Source organism: Zonotrichia leucophrys, chromosome 21 (genome assembly GCF_028769735.1).
Source record: "Zonotrichia leucophrys gambelii isolate GWCS_2022_RI chromosome 21, RI_Zleu_2.0, whole genome shotgun sequence".
Classification (NCBI taxonomy): Eukaryota; Metazoa; Chordata; class Aves; order Passeriformes; family Passerellidae; genus Zonotrichia; species Zonotrichia leucophrys.
In genome coordinates, this window is record NC_088190.1 from 3,045,909 (window position 1) to 3,073,422 (window position 27,514).

The 27,514-nt window shown below is 47.8% G+C and overlaps 1 protein-coding gene across 4 annotated transcripts in view; it reads left to right on the forward strand.

Moving 5' to 3' along the window:
* Window positions 1-27,514, forward strand: part of PRDM16 (PR/SET domain 16) — a 293,183-nt gene that overhangs the window by 220,251 nt on the left and 45,418 nt on the right. For all 4 annotated transcript variants that reach the window (XM_064730598.1, XM_064730599.1, XM_064730600.1 and 1 more), the window contains 2 exons: window positions 21,712-21,846; window positions 26,858-26,960. In XM_064730598.1, the coding sequence (XP_064586668.1) occupies window positions 21,712-21,846; window positions 26,858-26,960 (238 nt within the window). The remainder of the gene's footprint in view (window positions 1-21,711; window positions 21,847-26,857; window positions 26,961-27,514) is intronic.

The following is a 27,514-nucleotide window of genomic DNA, read 5'->3' on the forward strand; positions in this document are numbered from 1 at the left end:
GCAATGAAAAAATGTAAATCCCCTCCCTCCGAATTGTTATAATTTTGAAGTTAAGGTGCTCTCAGGCAAAGATATGGGAACAGCAATAACAATTCTTTATTAGGAAAATTTTTAAAAATAGAAATCCAATAATACAAAAAGAAAATCCACTGACAGAGTGAGAATAGACCTGGCCCCCTGTGTGTCAGGGTGGTGTCCCAGCCCCATCCCATGGGGGCTCAGCCCTCCTGCAGTGCCAGCTGTGGCTCTGCTGCAGCAGGGATCCTGCACAAGGGGGGAGTTTTCCTCTGCAGCTCCAGGGCTGCTGCAGATGGGCCTGGTCTTCCTCTGGGAATGCAGTGGAAAAGGCTGTTGGTGTTTTTCCAACCCTCAGATTGTATCCAGGTAGGAATGCTTGGCTCCTCCCCTGGGCGGAGCATCTCCCCATGGGATGATGTAATTGGATCGGCCATGCAGGGACACTCAGTGGCCATGGACAGCAGAGATCTCCTGGAGGGAGGGTCCCCACTGAGGGGCTGGAGAGTGTCCAGGGAAGGGAACAGAGCTGGGAAGGTTCTGGAATCCCAGGAGGGGCTGTGGGAGCTGGGAAGGGGCTCAGCCTGGAGAAAAGGAGGCTCAGGAGGGACCTTGTGACTGTACAATTCCCTGACAGGAGGGGACAGCCCCAGGTCAAGATCTGCTGTTCCCTCTCAGGCGGAGAGGGAACAGCCTCAGGCTGGGCCAGGGCAGGCTCAGGTTGGACACCAGCAGGAATTTCCCCATGGAAAGGGAGCTCAGGCCCTGGAACTGCCCAGGGATGTTTGGAGTGCCCATCCCTGGAGATGTGCAAGGAAGGCCTGGATGTGGCACACAGGGCTCTGTGCTGGGGACAAGGTGGGCATTGAGCACAGCTTGGACTCAATGACCTTGGAGAGCTTTTCCAGCCTCAGTGATCCTGGGATTCTGCGATTTTCCCTCTTTAACAGACCTGTTCCTGTTTCCAGCTCTGTGTCCCTTTCTCACCTATTTGCTGAGTGTCTCTCACCCTCCCCAGGGACAGGGGATGTCCTGCAGGCCGTGTGCCCTCTGTGCTGTCTGTGCTGCTGCAGCCCTGTTTCCACAGCTCCATTATTAGTTTTGTCCAGCCTACAGGAAAAAGTGATGCTGTAGCTGGCATCCCAGTGTTAGGTCATATTAAAACCATCTGTAACAAATCTTTATTTGCAGTTACTTTGGAGTTCAGATTTCAGCTTCTACTCCACCTGTCATCAGTGTTTATCCTCATAAACTTTCACAGCTTCTTTTATTCTGGTTCTTTTTTTTCCCCCCACCATTCTGAGAGACCTTTTCAGGGTTTTTGGCACTCTTCCGCCTACTTTGCCTGGCAGAATTTCACTCTCCTTGATTTAGAAAAGATGCAGGTTTCGTGTATCTACAGGATCTTCAGAACAGAATATTTTTAATTTGATTTCCAAGAAAAAGCAACCCTGTTGCTAGTTATGATTTCAATAAAAAATAGGAAAATAAAATCTGTGGGGGAGTTGTCTGCAAATTCGCAGCAGAAGGTTTTTTTTTTAATATGAATAAATAACTCTGTTTATGCTCTTAGTAACCGCATAAAGAGGATTCTAACAAATTTTAGAGGTGGATTCATTCAGATATATTTTGTTTGAAGGTGAAGATGATGAAGATCTCAAGCCTTGGTGGGCTCAGTGCAGATGGGCTGGATGGGACAGAACAGGGCAGTGCTCAGGCAGTAAAAAGGATGGGAATGAGGGGTGGTTGCACAGCCTGGCTAGAATTCCACTTATCTTTGGTTTATCCCAATAAAACCAGGAAAAAAGATAATTTTTTGACACCCAGAGTGGTGAGTGCCAGACAGGGCTCCCCAGGGAAGCACCAGGATGAAAATACAGGAGCTGGGTTTTAACCCATTTAAACTTTTCTCTGTTACAGTGTCAGCACCAACATCAGTTCAGAAGTTCTGTCCTTTTGCTGGTGCTGTTGACCAAGTTTAAGTTTGGGGTTGATTTGTGGACAAATCTCACCTTGCAGAAGGTTCTTTCTGGCTGTGTATCCTACAAAGCATCACCACCTCAGAGGTGTTTTCTTCCTGCCAAACACCCAAACACAGCTTGGTTAGAGGTCAGAGTGGTTCTGGGGCTTTGATTTCAGTGTTTTGCTCAAGGGAGGCAGCTGGTTCCTGCCTTTGGTGCTGTGCAGGCCCGGGGCTGCTGGGGCAGCTTTGCCACATCAAACAGGTCCCAGCTCTGGAGTTGCAGATGAAGAATCCAATCAGAATTAGCAACTCTAAGAGTTTGTTAATTAGGAGGTTTACTTTCATGACTACTACTTGGGTTGGGCTCATACAAAACTTTTAAACACCTTTCTCACCCTAATTTATGGAGTTTAATAATCCTTTCTGCTCTTCAGGGCAGACATTTTTAGCTATCAATCATTTCTGACTGTGCTGATTGCTGTGGTGAGCAGAGCTGGACATGCCAAGACAAACAGAGATTTCTACTGTATTGGAAGAGTCACAATTTCAATAATTCTCTCCAAAGTGTGCTCTCCACTCCCATTATCTCTGTTGTTGTTTCCAGTGGGGTCTGGGGAACACTTCATAGGCACATGTTTTCCCTCAGAGTTCCCAGAGGAGGAAAACCAGTCTCAAGCATTCCTGCAGCAAAGAGTGGCACAAATTCCAGGAAAATAGGACATTCTCTGGCCCTTGGGGCTTTTCCCACATTCTCAATATTCCTGCAAACAGCCCATGAATCAGGTGATTGATTTGGGGATCATACAAGATCAGATGAAATGGATGAACCCTTGGAAAAGAAAGCAAAACAGAAGTCACTTATTCCAGAGAAAATTGCCCTGGGAATGGCTGATGGTGGCAGGCTTTGGGGTTACTGGGGCTCACAATTGTGTGAATAATTTGTCACAGTGACAAGCTGAGCCTGAGGGAGAGGATGGAGCTCTGGGTCCTCCTGGATTGGGTCTGGAGCTCGTGTCCTCCCCTGGCCTTTCCTCCTTCATCCCTCACCATGGCCAGGCAGAGAACACGAGAATCTCGAGGTGATGTCCAAGTGCTCCAGGATTCCAACACCTCATAGCTTTCCACATTTCCACATTCCATCTTTCCATCATTTTTTGTGATGCTTTCTGCCTCTTATCCCACAAAATAATTTTCAAAACTCAGAATGTCCAAATTCAGCTGATTCAGGCTCTCCTCTTCTTTTTAAATTATTGACAAAGCAGTGGCTCATGTCAGGCCAAAACAGAAACATATTTGGGTTGGATTTGCTGTTGGACTTGCTGCATCAAAGGCTGAAATCCCTCTGTGTAGAACATGGGGGGAGTTAAAGGATGTACATAAGTGTAAAAAAACTGCAAACCTGAGCAATTCTGGGCACTGGTTAAAGCGGCTGCCCTTGGTGGTGCAGATTTTTGATTCCTTCACGATCTTCAGCCCCACAATATCCCAGTTTGGATTTTGGCCTCCCAAAGGAGTCACACGTGCAATGCTGACAAGACAGGAAAAAAACCCCACAAAACGCCTAAAATGTTTAAAATGCAAATGAAGCTGGATTTCTGGAAAGTATTTGAGAGTCTATCAAGTCCCTGAGTAGTTTTGTTGAGCTGTGACATTCAAAGGAACGTGGCAGAACAAGGCAGCTTCCCAGGAAAGGTATCGACTCACGAGCCTGAAATTTCCAGCTCTGTTTTCAAGTCAAGCAAAATATGAACAGGCATATTTTGGGTGTTTAAAGCAGAGCTCTAGAGCTTCTCCTGTCACCACTCCATCTGTGCTGGCTTTCCTTTTGATGTGTAAGTAAATACATGCCTATATTCCGTGTATATATAAAATAATCGCCGCTGTCTGTCCTTTGCCATTTGTTTTGTTGTTTAACGATTGTGTTTGGGGTGGGAGCAGGGGAGGCAGGGGAGGGGGGAGCTGCAGCAGCCATAAAGTGGACAGAAAACAAGCTTCATCTTTGTAGCTCCGAAGAGTGCATTATGGATGTTTTTAATCTCTTTGACCTTGTGGCAGGGAAGGAGGGAAGTGGAGAAATTGTGACAAACACCAGCGCTTTAATGCCAGGTTTGTTACTGCCTGGAGTGCCCTAAGGGTTAATGTAACAGTTTTAAGTCCTTCAATCACACCCACCCCCAACTACAGAACACTTCCAAATAATCCCTTTATAATAGACCCTTTTCCACAGATTGTATCTAACCCATGCATTAATGGGGCCCATTGGTGTCAAGCGTTTCAACAAATCCAGGGCCAGCCCTGGCTCTGGGAGCCCCTCTTCCCCCACAGACCTTAATGATCTTTTGCCCCTCTGACTTGGCTCCCCTGCTGCAGGGACAAAATTAAACTACTGCGGATGGCAAAATAGTTATTTGCTGCCCAGGCAATTACATCCTTCCAAAAGTCTCCATCGCGGAAGGCCAGATGGACTTTATAGAAACCAGACCCAGTTTTAATTATCATAGTCCTGTCAGAAATGAGTGAAATTCTGAATGACCGCATGAAACGAACCAAAAGCCTTGCACATGGATTTTTTCCTCAATAAAATTTTATGGCTTCTTAAAGAAACAGCATTCATATATTTTATGGGGCCTAATCATTCACTAATGCCTATATTAGTGCACCTGTGGCACTCGGCCCCATGGAAATTACAGCACAGGGCTCAGCCCCCTTCTCTTGTGTTCTCTGTTATTGCAAAGCCCTTGTCCAAAAGGCTCCAGGGATAAGCTGGGCTCATTTTCTTCAACTAGGAGTCGTTCTAATAAGGTAAAGAGATTTATGGACCCTTATCTGCTGAAATTTTGGTGTCACTGTGTGGGCAAGGCTTGTATGAATAAAATCACCTTCCCTAATATATTATTTTTTAAATGTATCCCTGGGCAGCACGTGCTGAAGGGATTGAATGTGTTGTGTTGGATTCCTCTGCTGATTCAGTGAGAGAAGGAATTTCCATTGAATATTTTCCCCCTCAAATAGCAGCACTTGCAGAGTAAGCGCGAGAGCAGTTTGCAGCTAGTTCCAAAAGCCACTAGGCAACAACTTGGTGCTATCCATCTGCTCACTGCTGCACACAAACCCTTCCATTTCCAGTTCAAATCCCTCTCAGACCAGTGCAGGACCTCCAGCTATTTGTCTGGGTGTTTGTCTGACCTGTGTTTACAGACAGAAGCTCTGTGACCTTTGTTGGTTGTTGTCCCTCTTGCCTGTTAATGTCTCAGTGTCTGAGTTAGTGTCTTAGTGTCTGAACTGAATGTCTTTACACCCCATCCCTCAGTCACCTCAAGGTCTGGCAGCTCCAGTTATCCCAGTTTCAGACCCTCATTCCCTTTTCTGTCTCATTCCCTGGGGAGCGCTGCCCCATCAGCTGCCCTTCCAACACTTTCCATGTGAAAGTGCCTCCCTCTCCTGAGGGCTCCGGTCTCTTTGTGTCCCCCGACAGGATGTAATTCCACAGAGGAGTTTAAACCCTGCATTTAAGCATTTCCCTGTACTGGGGACAGGTTATGACAGACCTCCCCCAGCACAGCCTTTGTGCGCTGGGCACCGGAGCTTCAGGTGAGCGTTTGTGTCCTGCTTTTTCCTTCTCTCCCCATCCTTGCCAGCCTCTGGAGCTGCTGAGGTCATTGTCACCAGGTCTGGGGGCAAAGAGTGCTCTGCTGGGACATTCCCGGCTGCACGGGGCAGGATCCGGGAAGGTGAGACAGGGCAGGATGCGGGAAATGTGACAGGGAAGGGCAGGGCAGGTGTGACAAGGAAGGATGCGGGAAGGTGCGACAGGGAAGGGAAGGTGTGACAGAGAAGGGCAGGGCAGGATGTGAAGGGACGGTGACACCCAGCGAATTTTGACTTTCCTCCGGCTGGGAAAGTCAAAATTCGCTAATGAGGTCCCGTCCAGCGCCGTGCTGACAGCCCGGGACGCGCTGGGTGTGTTTGTGCAGCGGCGCTGGAGTGAAGTCATCCCCTCTCGCCGAAGCTTTCTCATTACTTCATGCACTTGGCAGCCGCTCACGGGCTGGACGAGAAATAAGAACTGATGTAGAAACATGGAAAAGAGCGTTTAGCATTTCCAAACATTCTTCCCGGCGAGATGGCAGGAGGGGAGGAGGAGGAGGAGGCGCTGCGCTGGCTCCGTGGTTTCTGCGCTGCGGCGCTATCAGATGGGGGCAGAGATGCCGGGGAGGAGGAGGAAGGCAGGGGGAGGAAGAGGAGGAAAAGGGGGGAGGATGAAGAGGGCAGGATGAGGATGAGGAGGAAAAGGGAGGACGATGAAGAGGATAGAGAGGTTAAGAAGGGCAGGGGGAGGATGAGGAGGGCAGGGGGTGGATGGGGAGAATAAGGGGGATGAGGAGGAGGAAGAGGGGGGAGGATGAAGAGGATAAGGGGGCCATGAAGAGAGCAGGGGGGAGAGGAGGAGGAAAATGGGGAGGATGAAGAGGGCAGAAGGAGGATGAGGAGGGCAAGGGCAAAGATGAGGAGGACAAGGAAAAGGATGAGGAGAGCAAGGGAGGATGAAGAGGTAAAGAAAGAGGATGAGGAGGGCAAAGGGGAGGATGAGGAGGGGAGGGGGAGGATGAAGAGGAAAAGGGGGAGGATGAGGAGGAAAGGGGGAGGATGAGGAGGACTGGGGGACATAAGGGTGACAAAGGGGAGGATGAGGAGGAAAAGGAGGAGGATGAGGAGGAAAAGGAGGAGGATGAGGAGGGCAGGGGGAGGATGAGGAGGGCAGGGGCTCCGCGGTCCCTCCCCACCGGGCGGCTCCGGCCCCGCGCCGGGCTCAGCCCTGTCCTGGCGCTGCCCCGCAGATACAAAGTGTGCTTGTATTGAGTGTATCGGCTCCAAAAGGGGCTAGTAGTAAACTGAGAATATTTGGATAAACTCGCCGGCCCTCAGGACTAGAAAAGGACTTTTGTTCACCTAAAGACTGTTCCATTTCCATAGGATGGCTGGATCCTGTCCAGTAAAAACTGAGCTTGAAGTATAAAAAATGATCAGGAGTGTCAAACGAAGGATCTTTTACTTGAGGTCAGATATTTATTTTTATTTATTGTGAGATCTCCATCTCTGGCCGGGCTTTGGGGCTGAGGCAGCGTCTCTCCAGCAGGAGCATCGTCCCACAAAGAGCGCCTTGTGCCGGGGGCAGGGGCGCTCCGGGGCCCTCCCGTGCTCTGGGTTTTCCTGCCCTGTTCTCTCCCTCCCTGGGATGGAAACAGGGTGAAATCCTTCCCTTCAGCCCCTCGTTGGTGTTTGCTGTTGGACACTGAGGCCCGGGCTGGCACAGCCAGGTGTGTTTTGTGCACACCTGAGCATTGCTGGCTGTGATGTTTGTTCCTCTGCAAAGCGGTTTGCCAGCATTTCTGTGCCATTTACAGGCACCTCTTGGTGCTCTGGGTTTTCCTGCCCTATTCTTTGCCTCCGTGGGACAGGGTGAAATTCTTCCCTTCAGCCCCGCATTTAGTGTCTGCTGTTAAACACAGAGCAAGGCCCGGGCTGGCACAGCCAGGTGTGTTTTGTGCACACCTGAGCATCGCCGGCTGTGATGTTTGTTCCTCTGCAAAGCGGTTTGCCAGCATTTCTGTGCCATTTACAGGCAAATTCCTCTTTTGGCTCCTGAAACAGGCAGGGAAAAGCTCTGGCAGAGCCTCTGCTCCTGTTCACTGCTGCCCTAGTCCAGAGTGATTGTGCAGTGCTGGGCACCACGAGGCAGAATGGTGGTGGTCCTGCTTGGTCCTGCCTCTGCCTAATTTTGGTGGGAAGTTAACATTGGCACAGGGGTGTCAGTGTGACTGTGAGTGACTGTGCTGGTGCTGGGCACCACAGGCAGACTGGGACAGGGCACAGCTTGGTCCTGCCTCTGCCAGATTTTGGGAAGTTAACACTGGCACAGGGGTGCACTCTGGGGCAGCAGAGGCAAATTTTTTAATCAGAGAAGAGGAAAAGTGAGTGAGAGAGCTGGAGTGGTCTGAACTCAGCCCCAGGTGCAGCCAATGGATTTTTGAGTCAGGAACTTTTTTTTATGTGATTCTCCAGCATGAAATGTCAGAGACATATTTGGTGCAAATATTTCCCTAGGATTTATTTTTATCTAATCACTTATGAAACTTTTACTGACTCTAAAGACCAGATTTTCTCAGCACCCGTAAACCACGTTTTCCTTCCTTAATGAAACCATTTTTCCTCCATGAGGTTTTGTTCACACTCTGACTACATCAATATAAATATATCTCTGCAGGGTAATTAATAAAAGCAGGCAGCTCCAGGGAGAAAGCAGATGTGTCGTATCATCTTTGTGGACTCAGCTATTGCACAGTTCTTCCAAAAAAAAAAGTGAAGGATCACCCCCAATTAAAATGTTATGTGGTTTATGTATGTTCCTATTTAATTTGGTATAATTGAATTTATGTTCATCCTCAGAGAACTCCCAGGTCTGCCAGATACAGGCAGGAATCATTTACACCATGGATTGGTTTAAAAGCTGCAGGATTAGAGCACAAGAAACTGTTTGGGCAGCATTTCAAGGCTTGGGCAGTTGCTTCAACTTTTGTGTGAGTTTCTGTGAAGGGAATGGAGACAATAATGTCCTCACCACATTTGTTTGTTTTGGGTGCTGAAGCACTGCTTAAAAATGTGATAATTTCTACTTAGCATTAAATTAATGCTTTTTAGTAGGGCTGAGAGGGTTTTAAGTCTTGTGTTCTATAATTAAGGGTTTTAAACTTCAAAATAAGAAATCTGTCAGAAAAAAAAAAAAGTGTTTCCATCTGTTAATGAGGAAGTCTTTGAGATCATTATCAGGTGAATCTTTTAAATACCTCAAATCTGATTTTTTTCCCAAGAGTATTTGGGTTTAAGAGAAAAAACTATCTTCACATTTATTGTAACTGAGAGTTGACTGAGAAAATAATCCTAGATTGGTTTGGGTTGGAAGAGACCTTAAAGATCAGAGTGCCCCAGAAAGGAGGAGGGTTCCCTTTTCCTGCCCAGGGAATCCTGATGTATAAAGGAAATATTTGTCATCCTCAGCTCCAGCTTTGGGTGGAAGTCTGGCTTTCTGAGAGGTGAGAAATCAGCTCCAAAGGCAGATGCTAGTTTATTTTCTTTTCTTTCTCATCTGGCTTCAAAACAGCCTAACTTATACGGAGCAGAGGTCTTCTCCTGCCAGGTCAGGATGTGGATCAGGGAGGGCAGGGAGCTGCTGGGTGCTGGGCACAGGTGTCCATGGAAGATAAGGAATTCTGAGTGGAGGTTATCAGCATCTCCTAACTCAAACCTGCCCTGCTGGGGCAGTGTGAGCAGTCTGCAGTGTCAGATCAGCTTTGTTTTGAGCCCTGCTGTCAGAGAACCAGATGTGCAGGCATTGCCTCAGTAAAACAACCTGAGCAGAGGCATCGGGGTGCCCCTCACTCCACAGCTCTCCTGTGGCTCCATCTCGACACCACCACCCTGCTCAGCTGTCTTTTGACCCAGAGATGGGATCAGATCTGAGCTGGAGATTTTGAAATGTTGTTTCTCAGCACATTCAAAGGGCAGATTTATCATCAGCATCAATTCCCTGGGATGGATCATTTCATAAGTAGGTGAATTGGCTCGGGGTAAAGTTCACTCCAGTGGCACTTGGGACTGTGCAGTTTTACCCTTGTACTTCCTTATGGCTGAGATTTCAGCTCTTTTGGCGATGTCAGACAAGATACTGCTTTGCTTTCAGCTGCAGAGGGGGGCAGAGCTGCAGGGAGAAATTGTTTAATCAGTTCCTCCTTGTCATAATCTGGAAAGAAAGAACAAGGTTTGGCTTGAAGGTCTGTGAACCTCTCATGGATGTCTCATCAACCAACCAGCAGAAAATTATTGGTTCAGAGATTTTGGTGGAAAATGAGCACCCTAGAATTTCTTTATAAGTGTGACTCACGGTGTTGGAGGGGGAAATAACCACATTCACAGCATAAATCTGAGGGCAGAACACTTTGCACATTTTCTTTGTGTATCTGTGAGTGAGATTGTTGCTAAACCCACAAGCAGCTGTCGGGCTGGTGCGGGGGGGACTCCCCTTCTGTAAAAGTCTTTCATATCTTTAGGTGAGAACTGGCTCCAAAACCTTCTTTTCTCACCATGTAGAAGCAAACTTGAGGCAAAATGTCCACCCTGGTGTCCCCAGTTCTGACTTCAGTGATGCTCACATTGAAGATAAACTGCGTGTAATGGTCACACATTGAAAAATTTATTGCTCAAGATTTAGATCATGTGCATAATCTTCATGTCCCTTGGGAGGCAGACCAGTCCTAAAACAGATTTTCTGGGAGCAGATTTTTCCTGGAAGTGCCCTGAAGATTTAGTCCTCTGGCCTCACTCCCACTCTTCAGCCAATATCCAAAGGCAAAAGGTTTGGGATAAGCCTCAATGCTTTAAAAACCCACTGCAGAGAGGAAATTTTAACTGTGGAACAGCTCCCTCATCCCAGGTCCTTGCTGTCCTTCCAGCAGTCAAGGCAGGGAGAAGATGGTGGTTGATGCTCTGAGCTTTGGGTTGTGCCCCTCTTGCCCTACCCACACCCTGAGCACCCCGAAATCCCCTCAGAGCAAAGGCCAGCTCTTCCTTTGTGCTGGGAAGGCCTCTTGCTCTCAATTTTAGAGAGAGCACACCCTGAGCCCCCCCAAATTCCCTCACATCTCTTCCTTTGTGTTGGGAAGGCCTCTCGCCCTCACTTTTGATGAGAGCACACCCTGAGCACCCCCAAATTCCCTTACAGCCCTTCCTTTCTGCTGTGAAGGCCTCTTGCTCTTATTTTTGGGGGGAGCACACACTGAGCACCCCCAAATTCCCTCATAGCCCTTCCTTCATGCTGGGAAGGCCTCTTGCTCTCAATTTTAGAGAAGGCACACCCTGAACACCCCCAAATTCCCTCACATGGTGAGAAGGCCTCTTGCTCTCACTTTTGGTGAGGGTGTTGAGGGCACACCTTGAGCACACCCAGATTCCCTCACAGCCTTTGCTTCATGCTGGGAAGGCTTCTCGCTCTCACTTTTGATGAGAGAACACCCTGAGCACCCCCAAATTCCCTCACATGCTGGGAAGGCCTCTTGCTCTCATTTTGGGTGACATTTCTAAGATAAACCAACACTTGTGGAGGATGTAGGGCAGTGGTGGGACTCTGGCCCACAGGCCTTGTTTAGCACCTTTTCTGGGCCATGTTTTCAGTAAATATCGCTCTAAGGAGATCACACATCTCAGCTCTCTGCGGGGTGAGCAGCACCTCGTGAGAGAAAATCTCTCCCCAGGGTTGCTTTGTTTCCTGAGCTCCTCAATGAGGGGGCTGCTGGTTTTTGAAGGTTTTTGAACCTCGAATATCCTCTGGTTCTCTTTCTCAGTGCCAGCCCAGCTCAAACTCATCTATTTCACACCTTCTGAAGGGCAGGAGAGCAGCTGCTGCTCATAACAAAGATCAGGAGGACTTGGCTTCCCCGTCCTTCTGGGGGGGTTTCCTGTGTCAGGGGCACAGCTGTGCTTGAGGGGAAGGCACAGCCCTGTTCGGGGCTGCTTTTTGGTGGGGTTTTTTTCCTCATTTTCTTTTTTTCTAGTGGGTTTTTTTGGTTTGGTTGGTTGGTTTTTTGGGGTTTGTTTTTTGTTTGGTTTTTTTGTTGGTTTTTGGTTTTGTTTGTCTCTGTTCTGAAAGTGTCAGATCATAGTTTAACCTTGGGAATACATAGCCTTTGGGCCTGTAAATTCAAGGCTTTTTGGGGGTGTGCTGTGTGGTTTTTTGGGGAGAGTTAGGGGTTTTTGTTTGTTTTTTGGTTTTAGTTTTTTTTTTTTTTTTGTAAATTTCTGTTCTGAAAGTGTGAGGTCATGGTTAAACCTTGGAAATATGTAGCCTTTGGGCCTGTAAATTCAAGGAGGTTTTGTTGTTGTTTTGGGGGATTTTTTTGTTTTGTTTTGTTTTTCTCTGGTTTTTGTTTTGGTTTTGGTTTTGTTATTATTTTTTTGTACATCTCTGTTCTGAAAGTGTCAGGTCATGGTTAAACCTTGGGAATACGAAGCCTTTGGACCTGTAAATTCAAGTCTTTTAAAGCCAATGGGAGGAGAGGTGCCCACATGTTCCTGGATTGCTGGGTTGTTGTTATCCATGCTGATGGGGAAAGTAAGGAGGATAATCATGCCCTATTAACCTCCTAAAATCAGTCTAGAATCTAGACCTGTGTGTCTTGGGGCTTGCCTTGCCCCTCTGAACCACTCCTCTGGCAGGTTTTTGGTGGTGATTCCCTTCTTTCCATGGTTGTGTGGTGGTAGCAGTTTAAGCAGCACCTAAAGCAGGGTGCAGAAGCTCTGGGAGAGGACAGAAGTGAGACCAACACAGTGGTTGTCATTGCATGGGTGCAACTGGCACCAGTCACACATGGAATAAAAGTCCACATCCTTTCCAGCCTCTCCAGACATTCAACACCTTGAAGTGAAGTTCCCATCACTTCTGATTCCCTGTAGTTTTCAATCCTAGCAGAAAATTTGATTTGTGCCATGCTGAGGTGTCCAAACATGGCCTAACCACCAGAAGCAGGCTGCAGGGTAATTCCAGGTATCAAGCTTTAAGAATAACACTCTTAGATGTTTTCAGGAGTGAAACACTCAGATGTGTCCATCAAAAACACCCCAGGGCATGGCCTTCCTTATCTGTGTCCCTGAACTTGGGCCATATATCCCCAAATCTGTTAATTAATTGAAAATGGGTGCTATTTCAAGGCCCTCAGCTCTCTGAATTCATACATCTTCAACAATAAGTGTTGTTGGAGTTTGTTTCATGTGTTATTAACAATCCTGTGTAATCCTAGAGCCTTTGCAGGGGGAGGCAGTGGATCTGCCAGGGCTCTTGAGTGACAGTCTAGATTCTTCTCATGGAAGGGGCTCAGAGAAGACAATGTCACTTCATAGAGGTCATCATAGAGGTCTTCTCCTGCTGGCACCTTCAGTGGCCTTTGCCAGGCTGATGTTTTGGAGCTGATACCAGCACCAGGAATGGGCAGTTGAAGACTCTGCTACTTTTTTGGCCAGAGTGTGAAATGCAGCAGATGGGTTTGGCACCGAGTGCTGCCCATAAATCACCCTGGAGTGGCCTCCACACTCGTGGTGTTCCACAGCTCTGTTCCCAAAACGTTACTAAAACCAGGCTGGAGTAACAAGAAATTGTTTAAAGCAAACAGCAGCTCCCTCTGTCTGTCCTGATCCAGTGGATCACCTCAAGAAGCTGATCAGAATTTATTTTTAAGGTTGGCTGTGTTTTCCTTACAGCATAAGAACATTTGGGTCTGGATAAGCAGCTGTGCCTCAGTGCTGAGAGGACTCTTGGACAAATTACCATGAGAAAATGTTCCCATCTTCATACAATAAAGTTTTGTTCAGCTTCTGTGCCCTCTCCCTTCTGCCAGGAGAGCTGCCCTGCTCTTCCTCCCCCCGGGCTAATTGGCACCCGGTCATTAGGGAGCCATTTTAGCCCACATCTTCCTTTGGAAATAGCAGCAGAGAAATCAGACCCTAAAGCCTTTTGGATCACCACAAAAGCTCTGGGATACAAGTGATTTCTGTCTGGTTTAACCCCTTGGAACAGTGCTGGGAGCTCAGAACTGCTGCACCTCCAGCTGCTGCTCCCTCTCCCCAAAGCAGTGAAATGTCCTGAGACTCCAAATCCTCCCCTGCCTGTGGCAGCCTCTGGCTTTTTTTTTTTTTTTTAATCAGAGGAAGATTTCTCCCAAGTTCCCATTTTTTTTCTCATCTATTTAGAACTTTACAATTACAATTCTTTAGGAACGAGCCAAAATGCTGTAGGACACAAAAATGGGATGTCCTGAACTCTTTCGGCATGGAGGAAAACTTCAAAGTTTTTGTGTGTGTATATTACAAAGAACTGGAAATCCCTTCCTTGCCTCGTGTGTACAATATCTGAGGCAGACCTGGGATCTGATTCGAGCATGTTTTTTTTATGGTTTACTGTTTAATTTAAATCAGTGTGGTATGAATTACGTTAGTGCTGAAAAATGAGCTTTTGTTGAGATAAATGCCTGCCATCAGCTTGGAAGTTGTCTTCTGTTTTGACATCTTTACTCGGTGTTTTTCTGCGTGGTGATGAGACCTTGCTGTGCAAGGGGAGCTGATTGCCCTCAGAGAGGAGGAAAAGTGGGGAGAGAAACGAGGGGGTGGGATTGGGTTCCTGCATCAACAGGAATCAGCGTTGGCAGCACCTTCTGTGGCATCCTGGCTCATTCAGGGTGTCTTCTGGGCAGCAAAACTGCATCTCCAAGATGGGAATAGAAGGAATTATTGGTAGAGGGGAGGGAAAGCAGAGCCAGGGTGGATTTTTCTTGAGATTTCTTGATTTGTTCTCTTTTCCCCATTGCTCTGTCGTGTATCCATGGTGTCTCTCTGCTGTGGAGAGCAGGAGATGCTTTCCTGGAGATTGTATTTAATGGGTGTAAATGTAAATTTAATGTAAAAGGTGCCCTGTATGATTCTTTGTGCTATTGGTTCTTCCTGAGGCTTTGTGTGTAGGGTCAGGGCTGATGTTCCTTCAGCTGGAGCAAATCTACAGTGCCTGAAGAACACAGCAGTGGCATTGCAGCTTTTTCCAGCCCTTTTTATCCTGATGCAGAGCAGACACTTGGGAAGCACTCACTGTGCTGGTGTGCAAGAGAAGAGCAGTTAATAGTGGGCAGCCCTTCAAAAGGCTCTGCTGGATTCAAACACTCTCCAGAAACCCAGCCTTGCTTCCCAAGCTCGTGTGAGCCATCCAGGCTCCTCTGCTTGGAAGCTGGACAGGGACTTTTGGGAGAAAACAGCCCTTTTTCATGTGATTCCTCGTGTGCTTTAGATGTGGTGGGGAAAAAAGAATGAGAAGGTTATTTCTTGTGACAGAAATACATCCCAGGACCAGCCTTCCCTGGGATGGTTTTGCTCCAGACCCTTTGTGAAGCCAAAGGATGCAGCAGCCCAGCAGCAGCTCAGAAATGCACACACCAGTGGAAAATTCCCACTCCAGATGTGTGGCTTGGGTGGGAGTGGAAGCTCAAATCCATCCAGCCTTCTAAAAACCTGTGAATTGGTCTCTGTCTCATCTGCTACAGCAGCACTGTGCCCACCTCGAGCCCCCTTTGGGATCTGCAGTGTCACCAAACTCAACCCTGTCAGCAATGTCACCAGGCTTGGCAGTGTCACCAAACTCAGCCCTGTCACCAAAATCAGCAATGTCACCAGGCTTGGCAGTGTCACCCGGCTCCACAGTGTCATTGGACCCAGCAGCCTCTGCCTGGCATCACCAATCCCACTGCCCCTGTGCAATCCAGCTGGGTTTCCTCAGATTCCTGGTTCTCCCAGCTCTTGGCTGAGTTTGGAAGAAGCAGAAACGTGCTTGTTTGAAGGAGGAGAATCATAAAGATTTGTTTTGCTCCCCTCTGAGCATTCAGAGTGTTTGGGTACGCAGGGGTTTTGTCACTGTGCTGTGCTGCTGGAAACCCACGGGGAGGTTTGTGGGTACCTCAAACTCTGCCCAAACTCTTCAGTGCCTTCAGACCAGCTGAGCATCAATGATTTGTTTCATTTGATTGTCCAAGGCTCTGCAGAGGGGATGGGACAGGGGTGATGAGGAGAATTCCTGAGGACAGGATCCTGCTCACAGAGCTCTGTGATCCTGCAGCCCTTAGAGCTTGCACTGCCCATGTCCCAGGGTGTCACACTGAGGATGGAGGTGCAACCATCACACAGAGAGCTCTGCAGCCTCTTCCCTCTTCATCTGGTGGGTTTGGAGCTGGGAGCTCCTGTCAGGACCTTCCATTTGCACAAGAGGTTTGCTGTACATCACTCAAAGTAGCTCTCCCCGAGAACACTCCGAGCTTTTCCTGTGGCCCTGAGCAGACAAGTTGGGTTTGGCTCAGCTGCTCTCCCCAGTGCTGTGACCTGTTTTTGTCTGACACGTTTCTCATTAACTCTTTGTCAAATCACCAGGAAGCCTGCTTAATTGCAGGCAGAGTGCTGAATTTATGAGTTCATCTAGGCTCCGTGTCTACACATTGACAGAGGTGTTTCTCTGGATGAAGTCTTTTTCTCTTCATTTTGTGGCAAGAATGGACTTTCTGTTTCAGTTCCTTCTGAAAGTCATAAATTGCAGCAGTCCCTCCCTTCCCTTTATTTAAAAGAAACACAACAAAACTTCATGGCAACAGTTTATTGCTCTAAATCAGCTCGTGGGTCATTAAAGCAAAAAAAGGGAGGGGAAAAAAAAAAAAAGGAAAAAAATCTCCAACTCCTGCCAAATAAAATGTGCACATCAGCCAAGCTGTCAGAGGCAGATTCTGCGACCATGGGATGAGAAGGTTTATTACACTCTGGGCTTCTGGGGAGGGATGTTATAGCAACAGGACGCTGGGTCAGTGATGGCAAACTCCTGGTTGCTCCGTTTCTCCATGCACACTAGGAATCCATTAAGCCAACTGACGACAGATCCGCAGGCATTCCAGCCCCCCGGCACACCTCTGCCGGGGCCAAACCTTGGACTCTGCCCATTAAAACGTGAAAGAAACAACCCAACAGAGAGCCCACAAATTAGAGGGGCAGGAAACCTCAAATGATGTGCAAAAAAAATTGTAAACGTTCGAGAGGATTTTTCCATAACTTCTGCCCCCATAACTCAGCATTTCTGATGTTAATAAATTACGGAGCGGAGCCTCTGCGAGATCAAGGAGCTTTTTGGATCCAAACCCTGAGCACTGCTCGGCAGACAGCAGATGAAGCTGCAAAGTGAGCCCTGGAACATGACAACAATTTCCTTTTGGCCGGCTGGGGATGGATCTGAAGCACAGGCACAGCCGGAGCGCTGGCTCTGCGTCCCAAATCCGCGTCTCTGCAGAGGGCCAGTCAAAGCCCTGTAATCTCAGGGAACGTGAAGGTGCATTTGTTTGGAGGGGATAGACTGGAGAGGAGGAGGCTGGGGGACTTCAGAGCAAGCAGAGCTCTGTGGAAACTCCACCAGACAAAATCATGGCACTGTTACTGGCAGGGAAGGGAAGGGGAGTTGGGAATTCTTAGATGAGCTGTTGGATTTGAGGACAAAAGCGCTGGGAGGTGCCGTGGGTTAATAAATAAAGACTGAACTCACCATCTGCAGCAGAAGGAGAAAAGATGAACTGAAGTTTTGGCCTGTTCAGTGATGAAAAAAGGAGCGGGGAGAAATCCATGATGGGGTGGGAGGGATGAAGTGGAAGAGCGGCCAGAGGAAGTGCTCTCACAATAATTAACTTTCTGAGCGTGTCTGCAGGCTGCAGGCCAGATGAAAGTCTGCTTTTCCAGCACATCTCCAGGGCAGGGGCTGTCCCAGACTGCTGGGGTTTAACATGGGGACAAAGAAAAAGGGACAAATCTTGTTCCTGCAGGAAGCCCAGCTCCGTGGGGCAGGGATGCTCAGAGCCAAAGGGATTAAAGAGGTGAAATGCATTTCCCAAAATTGACTGGAATAGCAGCACATGCTGGTTATAGACGTGCAAAACCAGCACCAATTACTAATTATAAACTGATTTTATTTTGTTTTCTCCTCTTCAGTCTCTTCCCACCTTTTTTTTCACCTCTCTTTTCCCTCTGACAACTTCTTTTAATGTCTAAGCCAAATTACTCTCAGGAGACACATCTCCACTGATACAGAGCACAGGCAGAAATTCCATGTCAGCTCCACCAAGTCAGAGTCCTGCTAATAATTACACTGCATTTTCTAATGGTTTTTTTTTCCTGTGGCATCTCTGGGTTTTTTTGCTGTTGGTGCTAAATATCTAATATCAACCTTTACCTGCACAGGAAAACAGGTGTGGATGGTTTGGGGATTAAAGCTGCTGCTAAATCCTGGTTAAGGAGGGACTTAGTTCTGGTTTTAACTATGAATAAAGAGATTTAATAGAGCTGGAGATGCCTGTTGGAGTAAGAGCATCCCTGGGTGGGTGGCTGTGGGGAGCTGTGCCTTCCAGGAGTGGGGTGAATCTGAGATCTTAAATTTGCCCATTCCCTAAACTTTAACTTTTTGCCTTTATTTTCCTTCTCCACCTGTCCTTGAGCATGGGATATCCCTTGATTCTTCAAAAGAACACAGAGGAACCAATGCTTCATGAGTATCCAAGGAGCATTTTCAAACTGGAATTTATTTTTTTTTAATTTTTTTTTTTTTTGCTTACTGACAAAGACTTGTAAACAGTTGGTTTGCAGAATTTCGCCAGAGGAAATTTCTGATTTCCTTCTGGTCTGAACTGGAAGAAGATGTGGTAAAAGGTTTTCAGTTTGTTTTTTCTTAGGTTGGGGGGGGAAGAGATACTTAAAATATTATTCTGTGTGTGAACATTTGACAGAAGAAAGAACAGATACTGCAGATAGTGCTGGGTGACTGCTGCAGTGTTGTTAAGCTGTGAAATAACTTTGATAGCGACCATCGGCGAGCGTGTGAACCTGATCTTTAATTAGAGGTGTTGGCCACAGAGGGCTGAGCTGGCCCAGGGGCTGCCCTGGCTCTGGAACTGGTCCTGCAGCTCTCTAAACCAGTTGATCACCCCATTTATTCCATTTTTAGAGGGTCCTGGTGGGTGCCAGCAAAGGGATTCATCCCACTCCTGGAAGGCTCACCCACCTGGGGATGCTCTTACCCCAACAGGCATCTCCAGCTCTATTAAATCTCTTTATTCACAGTTAAAACCAGAACTAAGTCCCTCTCTAACCAGGATTTAGCAGCAGCTTTAATCCCAAAACCATCCCCAACTGTTATCCTGTGCAGGTAAACAGGGGTGGTTGGGTGCTGTCCCCATTTTGGGCTGTGGTGCCAGGAGCTGCCCTGGCTCTGGAACTGGTCCTGCAGCACTCTAAACCAGCTGATCCCCCCATTTATTAATTTTTAGAGGGTCCTGGTTGATACCAGCAGAGGGATGATGGATGGCTGGGAGCTGTCCCCATTTTGGCCTGTGGCCCGTGGTGCCAGGCTCTGTTTGTGGAGGGCAGCGAGGGTGTGTGAGAACGGCAGCTCAGGTTCTCAGGCTCTCACAGCACCTCTTTCTCTCTCGTTTTGATCTGTCAGATTTCACACCCCCAGCTTGGGTTTTAATGCCCCCACGCAGATAAAACCACAGAGTTTCAGGTGATTTCGTGCTACGGCAGAACCTCCTCCAGAGGCACAGCTGGTGAGCAGGACCTTGCAAAACGAATTTCAGCTGAATTTTGGGCTTTCTTCTGTCATAGTTGAGATGCAGACAATTAAAAAAACAATTTTCTGAAACTTCAAAACCATTTTTATTATAGCATGCATGCTTTTTAAACATTCTTAAAAATCTCCTACATTTACACTTTACTTATTGGTCAGGAAAGACAAACAAAGTGCTGATTGGAACAGACATCAGATTAACAGATAATGTTTCTCTTTTATTTTACCACTTCTTCTCTTTTCTTTCGTTTTTATGTCAACTTACCTCTTTGTTATGTAAAAATTCTTTCAGGGGTAAACATGGCTCCTCTTATCAAACTTCTCTCTGGCTCCTAGAAGTCACTGTGAAACCTCTTCCATATTCCCCAAGCTCTCTGGCCAGGGCAGGGAGTTGGAACTAAATGATCTTTAAGGTCCCTTCCATGCTCAATGGCCCTAAATGTCCTCTCAAACAATTATAGAAGATGAAAGGAACCATCTGTAAGACACAACTGTGAAATTAAAAATCTTATTTTATTTGTGTGTCCTGGATTTGCCACCTTGTGTTCCCAGGGCCACTGGATGTCACCAATTGCTGGCACTGGGAGATTTGTGGGCTGCTGGTTCCTCAAACCACTACAAACTCTGCCCAAACTCTTCAGTGCCTTCAGACCAGCTGAGCATCGATTATTTGTTTCATTTGGTTTTCCAAACAGTTTCCCTGAGAGCTGCTGTCACTTGGTGTCTGGGTGTCTCCACTTGAGGGGCTGGATTGGCTGGGCTGCTCAATTTGGGGTCAAAAAAGCCAAGAGAAACTCTTTCTTTCGCCAGCATTAGGCAGCCTCAGTGTCCCTGGAGCTCCCTGAGATAAAACAAAAGTTATTGATACTTTAGCTTCAGTAAATTCAGTAATGGTTCAGCCACATTAAGAATGGGTTTTATTGATGGTTGGTTGGTTGGTTGGTTGGTTGGTTGGTTGGTTGGTTTTTGGTGTTTTTTAAAATTAAAACTTCCAAACAACACAGAATTGTATTCCTATGCCATCAACACCCACCTCAGACCTTTGATGCTGCCAGGACATGATCAAGTGTTTCTAGAAAATTCCAGGGTCCAGCTAGGGATGAGTGAATGACCCTGAGTGTTCCTGGGCAGGGAATGAAGGATCTGAGCACAGCCAGGTTTATTCTCCCACCAGATCTATCCCAGTGCAGCATTTCAGTGACTACAAGTCCCATGCTCTGATGAGGAAGGAAGAAGCCCAGCACTGATGGTGGGATTTTCCCTCATCCCTTTTCATCCAAGGAGCTGGAGAAGGAAGAGTTGGTGGTGGGGATGAGACCAAGAAATGTCAGTGCAGGGAGCTGAGAGCCTGAACTGGACCTGTCCCCCTTGTTGCTGTCATTGCTGGGCTTTAATTTTTCCTCTCCTTTGATTTCCCACCTTTTTTCTTTTATTTTTTTTTTCTTTCTTGTGTCTCGAAATAGATGGGAAAATAAAATTGTATCCCACGAGATTCTGAGAGAATTAATTGCTGGTAAAAGCATGTTAAGAGCTTTTGATGACTGAAGTAATTTGCACTGACACAGGGGCTGGTTGGGGCAGAGGGAAATGTGAATCTCAGGAAAAAAAAGGAGTTTCTGGAGCAGGGAGGCCCATTTAGGAGCAGAGCCTTGCTATGCTGGGACCCAGAGGGCTTCTCCTTGTTTTCAGGATGTGCTGTGTCATTTTTAAAATGTGCTTTTTTGAGTGGATTGCAAACTGGATTATCCCAAAGGTTGCTCTGGAGTGCTGAGCATCTCCTCTGGTTCTCTCACCAAACTCCACTGCCTTAAGAGAGGAAAAATCTCTTCCTGCCAAACCAGTGACTTTTTTTGGACTGCAACCCCTTAATTAACTCTTCATTTATTTTTTTTCCCCACTTGGACTTTAAACATCTGACAGATTTTATTTTGAAGGATTCCTCTTTTTCACAGCAGCCAAAATTGCATCTCACCTTCAGCCACAGAGATGTGGCCAGTGAATTTCTCAGGCTGTACTCAGATAAATGAAAGTAGCGCATTGGGTAAAGGGATTTTTAAAATAGAACCTCACAGCTCTGCGACCTGGTTTGAGAGCTTATTGAAAGGTTTGAAATTAAAAATTATCCTGCATGAAAGGATGAAATAGATGATGGGAAGAATGAGCAGTTAAGGACCTTGTCATTAAAATTAGTGCAATTTGGAGGAGTTTGGTTACTTGAGCTGTGGTATCAGAGCTGTTTTCCACAATATTTGGACTCCTGAACCTTTTACTCATGAACCACTCTGAGCAGTGTCCTTGGAGGTTCTGCCAGCCATCACCTTCAGATAATGCCTGAGAGCTGATTTTATCCTTGTCATAATTTTCTTTATCAATTACATCCATCCCCTACCTTTCTCCTTCCTATTTCTAGTTTGGAGTTGTGCCCTGCAAACCCTTTTCCTCCCTCTGTCCCCTCCGAGGCTGCCATGAGTGCCCAGCTGACCCCTCTCCTGTGCTTCTCCCGCAGATTCCCGATGCCCTGGGCACTGAGAAGTTCTGTGGTGATGCCAGCCAGGGCGGGGCTGGGAACTGGCTGAAGTACATCCGAGTGTGCTGCTCGTGCGACGAGCAGAACCTGGCTGTGTGCCACATCAACGAGCAGGTAACCATCCAAACCATCCACCCAGCCATCCATCCATCATCCATCCATCCATCCATCCAGCCAGCCATCCATCCATCCATCCATCATCCATCCATCCATCCATCCATCCATCCATCCATCCATCCATCCATCCATCCATCCATCCATCCATCCACCATCCATCCATCCATCCATCCACTCCATCCATCCATCCATCATCCATCCATCCATCCATCCATCCCATCCATCCATCCATCCATCCATCCACATCCATCCATCAATCATTCCATCCATCCATCCATCCATCCATCCATCCATCCATCCCCCTCCATCACATCCATCTCCCTCCATCCATCCATCCCTCCATCCATCCATCCATCATCCATCCATCCATCCACCATCATCCATCCATCCATCCATCTCATCCATCTCCATCCATCCATCCATCCATCCATCCATCCATCCATCCATCTTCCATCATCCATCCATCCATCCATCCATCCATCCATCCATCCATCCATCCATCATCCACCATCATCCATCCATCCATCCATCCATCCATCCATCACATCTCCATCACTCCATCATCCATCCATCATCATCCACCATCTCCATCCACCCACATCATCCATCCGCTTCCATCATCCATCCGTCCATCAGCATCCATCATCCATCCACCGGCTGATGATCAACCCAGGCTGTTACAGAATTCCTCTGGCTTATTTCTACTTTCCCTTTTTGCTTGTTTATTTTTTATTTGTTTGGGTTGTTACTTTGTTTTTGGGGGTGTTGGGTTTCTTGAGGTTTTGGTTGTTTGTTTGTTTTCTTTCCTATTCTTTTTCCTTTCATTTTATTTTTTCTTTCTTCAACGTGCTGTGCCCAGAATAATTTTGATTAAAAAATCAAGAAAAGGAATATTCTCAGTACCACCAAACCCTACTTATCCTGTTAACTATTTAGTGTCAAACAAAGCTGGTAATTTGGAGAGCTGCCCATGCTGTGGTGGGAAGCATGAAATGATCAAGTGTGGAACTTTTCTATAAACAAACATAATTGATTTGTGAATGTAAATCTTCTGCTGGATTAGTAAATCTGAGCTTTTTCAGTGCATGACAAATAAAAAAGGCTTTGATGAGCCCAGACCATCAGTACCATGACTGAAAGATGAAGTTAATTACCATAATGAAATGTTTGATGAAATTAATGTGACTCCAGCAGAATCCAACTTTTCCCTGATCATTAAAGGAGCCTGTCCTATTTTCTGGAAGGGCTGCAGGAGATGTTTTGAAATAAAAGGAGCTGCTTTATTCTGAGAACAAACAGGAGAGGAAAAGGAGCTAAAGGGTGAGACCAGGGCAGTGTCAGCCCTTGGCAGGGCCATTCTGAAGGATTTTTCCCTGTAAAATTTGTGACCATCTCTGAACTTGATGGACCTTTTAGACCACAGTGGGTGTTTTAGTGCTGGTTTGGGTTGCCAGCTGCACATCTGTTAATAGCAATTTCATTTTATGTTATTTTATTTTATTTTGTTTTATTTTTATTTAATAGTATTTAATTTTATTTTATTATTTTATTTTTATTGTTTTATTTTATTTCTTTTTCTTTTATTTCTTTGTAAATTTACCTTATTTTATCTTATTTATTCTCTTAGCTTGGCCCATCCCAACTCCTGTTTTTCCAAGTCAGTCCTGAGCTCTGGGCTTACTCCTAGGCTGCCTTTTGGGGTTTTTTCAGGCACTTTTCCCCTTAAGCTCCCTGTGGTTTTGTCCTGGGAAAAGCCTTTTTTGTAGAACAAGCAGAGAAGAGCACTGAAGTGCAAATGAAAAAGATAATGAGAAAAAGGAAAATTTTAGACAATTTTTATTTTGCAGTGGAATCCCCAGAAATGAGCTCCCCAGGCGCCAGCTCCCATTTTGGGACCCCCACCTGGATGGGGAGAGATGTGCCTGCACTGGGAGAGCTGCTTGCAAAGCAATGGAAACCAGGGGTGGGATTACAGCAGGATCCTGGCAGCACAGCGATGGGTGTCTGGGGTATTTTATCAGCAGTGGGATTTCATTTCCCATCCCAAATCTTTGTGTTTGTGACCATCCCTGCTTTGAAGCTCCCATTGAGAGCTGCCTGGGCAGTGCTCACCGGGTGATTTCAGAGCTCAGGCACCGGTGATTCACACTGGGGCTGTGGGAAGGTGTCAGCCCGGCAGGGAGGGAGGGAGACACGGCCGGTGAGGACCGGGATGCACCGGAGCTCCCGAAAAGGGCTGGGCAGAGTGCTCGGTAAGGGATGCACCGGAGCTCCCGGTTAGAGCTGTATCGAGAGCTCAGTGAGGGCTGTAACCCCGGTAAAGGCTGTGTCAGAGCACTCGGTTAGGGCTGTACCGGGTGCTCGGTTAGGGATGCACCGGAGCTCCCGAAAAGGGCTGTACGCAGTGCTCTGTAAGGGAATGTAACCCCGGTAAGGGCTGTGTCACAGCACTCGGTACCAGATCTCCCAGAAAAGGCTGTACCGGGTTTTTAAAACTTTCTCTTTACCGGGAGCCCGGTTTTAAAAGCTCTCCTTTACCAGGAGATTTTCTCAGTTAGGGCTTTAACCCAGTAAAGGCTGTGTCAGAGCACTCGGTATCGGAGCTCGCTGTAAGTGCCGCCCTGCAGCCTCCCGGTTCACAGGGACGGCTGTGCCTCCGTCTGCCCCGGCCTTGGAGCCGCTGCACAGACACGGCCCCGCTGCCCTTCTTTCCTTCCCTCCCCTCCCGTTCCCTCCTCTTCCCTTCCCTGCCCTCCCCCGGACAGGCCCGGCCGCCGGCACCGGAGGAGCGCAGCGGCCGCGGGACAGGAGCGAGCAGGTCAGGGGAACCCGGCCCGGCCCGGCCCGGCCCGCTCCGTGCGCACTGCCCGGCACCGGCCCCGAGGCACCGGCGGGGATCCCGCGGCGGCGGCGGGGCCGGTGGCGGGCGGCGTCTGCCACCTGCTGGGGCGGGCCGGGGCCGCGCTCCGGGCCCCGATCCCCAATCCCGATCCCGATCTCAATCCCTATCCCGATCCTCATCCCGATTCCCCTCGCAATCCCTATCCCGATCCCCATCCCAATCCCGATCCCTATACCGGTCCCGATCGCCGTCTCCATCCCAATGCCCATCCCCATCCCAATCCCCATCCCAATCCTGCTCCCAATCCCCATCCCCATCCCCATCTCCATCTCCATCCCAGTCCCAGTCCTGGTCCTGGCCCCATTCCGCTCCCGGTCCCAGCAGCTGCGGGAGCTCCCCACGGGCAACTTTTCCCCGGTGTTTCCCGAGGAGAGAGGGGAGCCCTCGCCTTTCCCCGCCGGAACGGAATCGGGAGGCTCCGGGCAGCGGCGGGGGCGGCGAAGGGAGTTAATTATCCCGAGAGATGGGGATCCTAATTATCCCGCGGGATGAGGATCCTAATTATCCCGCGGGATGGGGAACGGCTCCGCTCGTGGAGCTGCGGAACCGGGACCGGGAGCGAGTGCTGGACCGGGGCGGATCGCGGACCGCTGCCCGTGCTGGTGCTCGGTGGAACGCGGGCGGATCGGTCGGGTGTTTCCTGACCTCGGTGTGCAGGGGAAAGTTCTGAGCGGCAACCGCGCCCACGGCCCCGCCGCACCGCGTGGTGGCTCTGGGAGCGATGTCCCCTGTCCCTGAAATTCTGGGAGCGATGTCCCGTGTCCCTACAGCTCTGGGAGGGATGTTCCCTGTCCCTGTCCCTCTTGGAAGGATGTCCCCTTGTCCCTGCAGCTTTGGGATGGGTTTTCCGTGTCCCTGCAGCTCTGGGAGCAATGTCCCCTGTCCCTGCAATCCCATCCCTGTCCCTGCAATCCCATCCCTGTCCCTGCAATCCCATCCCTGTCCCTGTCATCCCATCTCCCCGCAGCCGCAGCTCCGGGAGGACAATTTTGGGAGCATCCCGGGCAGCCGCTGCTCCCGCCGGGTCGGGATCTGCCCGAGCCTCGCGTTCCGTGCCAGGAGGGAGGGAAAGGGACTCTGGGAACAGAAACGCACGGTGGTGACACAATTAATGTGAGCCAAGCAGGAATTTGGGAATTGCGCGTGTTCCTTCCCCACAAACACAGGCTGGCAGAGCAAATTTCGGGAATTGTTCTGGCTGAAATGTGAGGTTTAACCTGATTTTTCAGGTTAAAATTTCTTGCATTGCTGTTAAACACAGTGCTAAGAAAACATGGAAGTTAATAACAAGAATCAGGTGAATTCTCAGGGTATTGTGTTAGGACAGGGTCCAGTGTACTCCAAAAATTTAGGAAACATCTGGAGGACACTGAATCTCCTTGGGACAAAAGAGCTCCTGGAGCAGGTGCAGGGGAAGTGACAAAGGTCCAGGAGGTGAACACAGCTGTGCTCAGGATATGGTGGAAGGTCCAGGTCTGTGCTCAGACAGGAGCTCAGAATGTGGGCAAACTGCTCACCTGGAGATCTTCATGTCTGTATTTAGGGGTCAGGTCCAGACTGGTTTATTTTATTTTATTTTATTTTATTTTATTTTATTTTATTTTATTTTATTTTATTTTATTATTTTATTTTATTTTATTTTATTTTATTTTATTATTTTATCTTATTTTATTTTATTTATCTCAGAATGTGGGCAAACTGCTCACCTGGAGTGGTTCATATTAAGGAATCAGATCTAGGCTAATGGGGAGAATAATCAACAAAATAATTCTGTGGAAATGTGATAATTCAGCTCTAACCATGAGGCCAATTCTGGCTCAGAGAGCAAAGCCTTAAACATGAAAGGAGGACAGGAGAAAAATGGGAAGAGTTGTTGTAATTTAAGAGATATTTTGTTGCCCAAAATATTTTTATTTTGCCCAGACCCTTTGAAACTCTGACATCCAAAGAGAGTCAAAAACAGGCAGGAAAATGAGTTCTGAGCAGCAATTATCCCAAATCGAGGGACAGCTTCCCCTATTAACCAAAGTAATTTGAATTATTGATTAAAACATAAACCACAAGGCTTTGCATATTTACCCTGTGTGTTGTGTTTGTGATTCCCAGGTCTATTATAAAGTTATTAAAGAGATTGAGCCGGGGGAAGAGCTCCTGGTGTGCCTGAAGGAAGGAGGTTATTCCCTGGGGAACATGGCACCCAGCATGGAAGGTAAGGCTCCCCACGAGCTCCTGCTCCTCTCTGCACCCTCAGCCAGGCCAGGGCTGGGACAAAACCTGACAAAACCTCGGCCAGGACCTGCCCCTTCTGTCTCTGAATGGATTTTGTGCTCATTTTCACTCTTTTCCTGGTGAGAGAGGCTCAGTCCACAGCGCCGAGTTTTTATCAGCCTCATTTCCCTCTCTCTGTGGGTTTGGGTATGATCAGAGGTGCCTTTTCCATTTATCAGCCTCAATTCCTTCTCTTCATGGGTTTGGGTATGTTCAGAGGTGCCTTTTCCATTTATCAGCCTCATTTCCCTCTCTCTGTGGGTTTGGGTATGTTCAGAGGTGCCTTTTCCATTTATCAGCCTCATTTCCCTCTCTCTGTGGGTTTGGGTATGTTCAGAGGTGCCTTTTCCATCATCAGGTGCCTTTGGGTGTCATAAAAATGGCCAAACTATCCCAAGGATCGAAAACATCCCTCTTGGTAAGGGATGTTTTCCATCCTTGGGAAAACATCTGTCTGTCTGAATGGATTTTGTGCTCCTTTTCACTCTTTTCCTG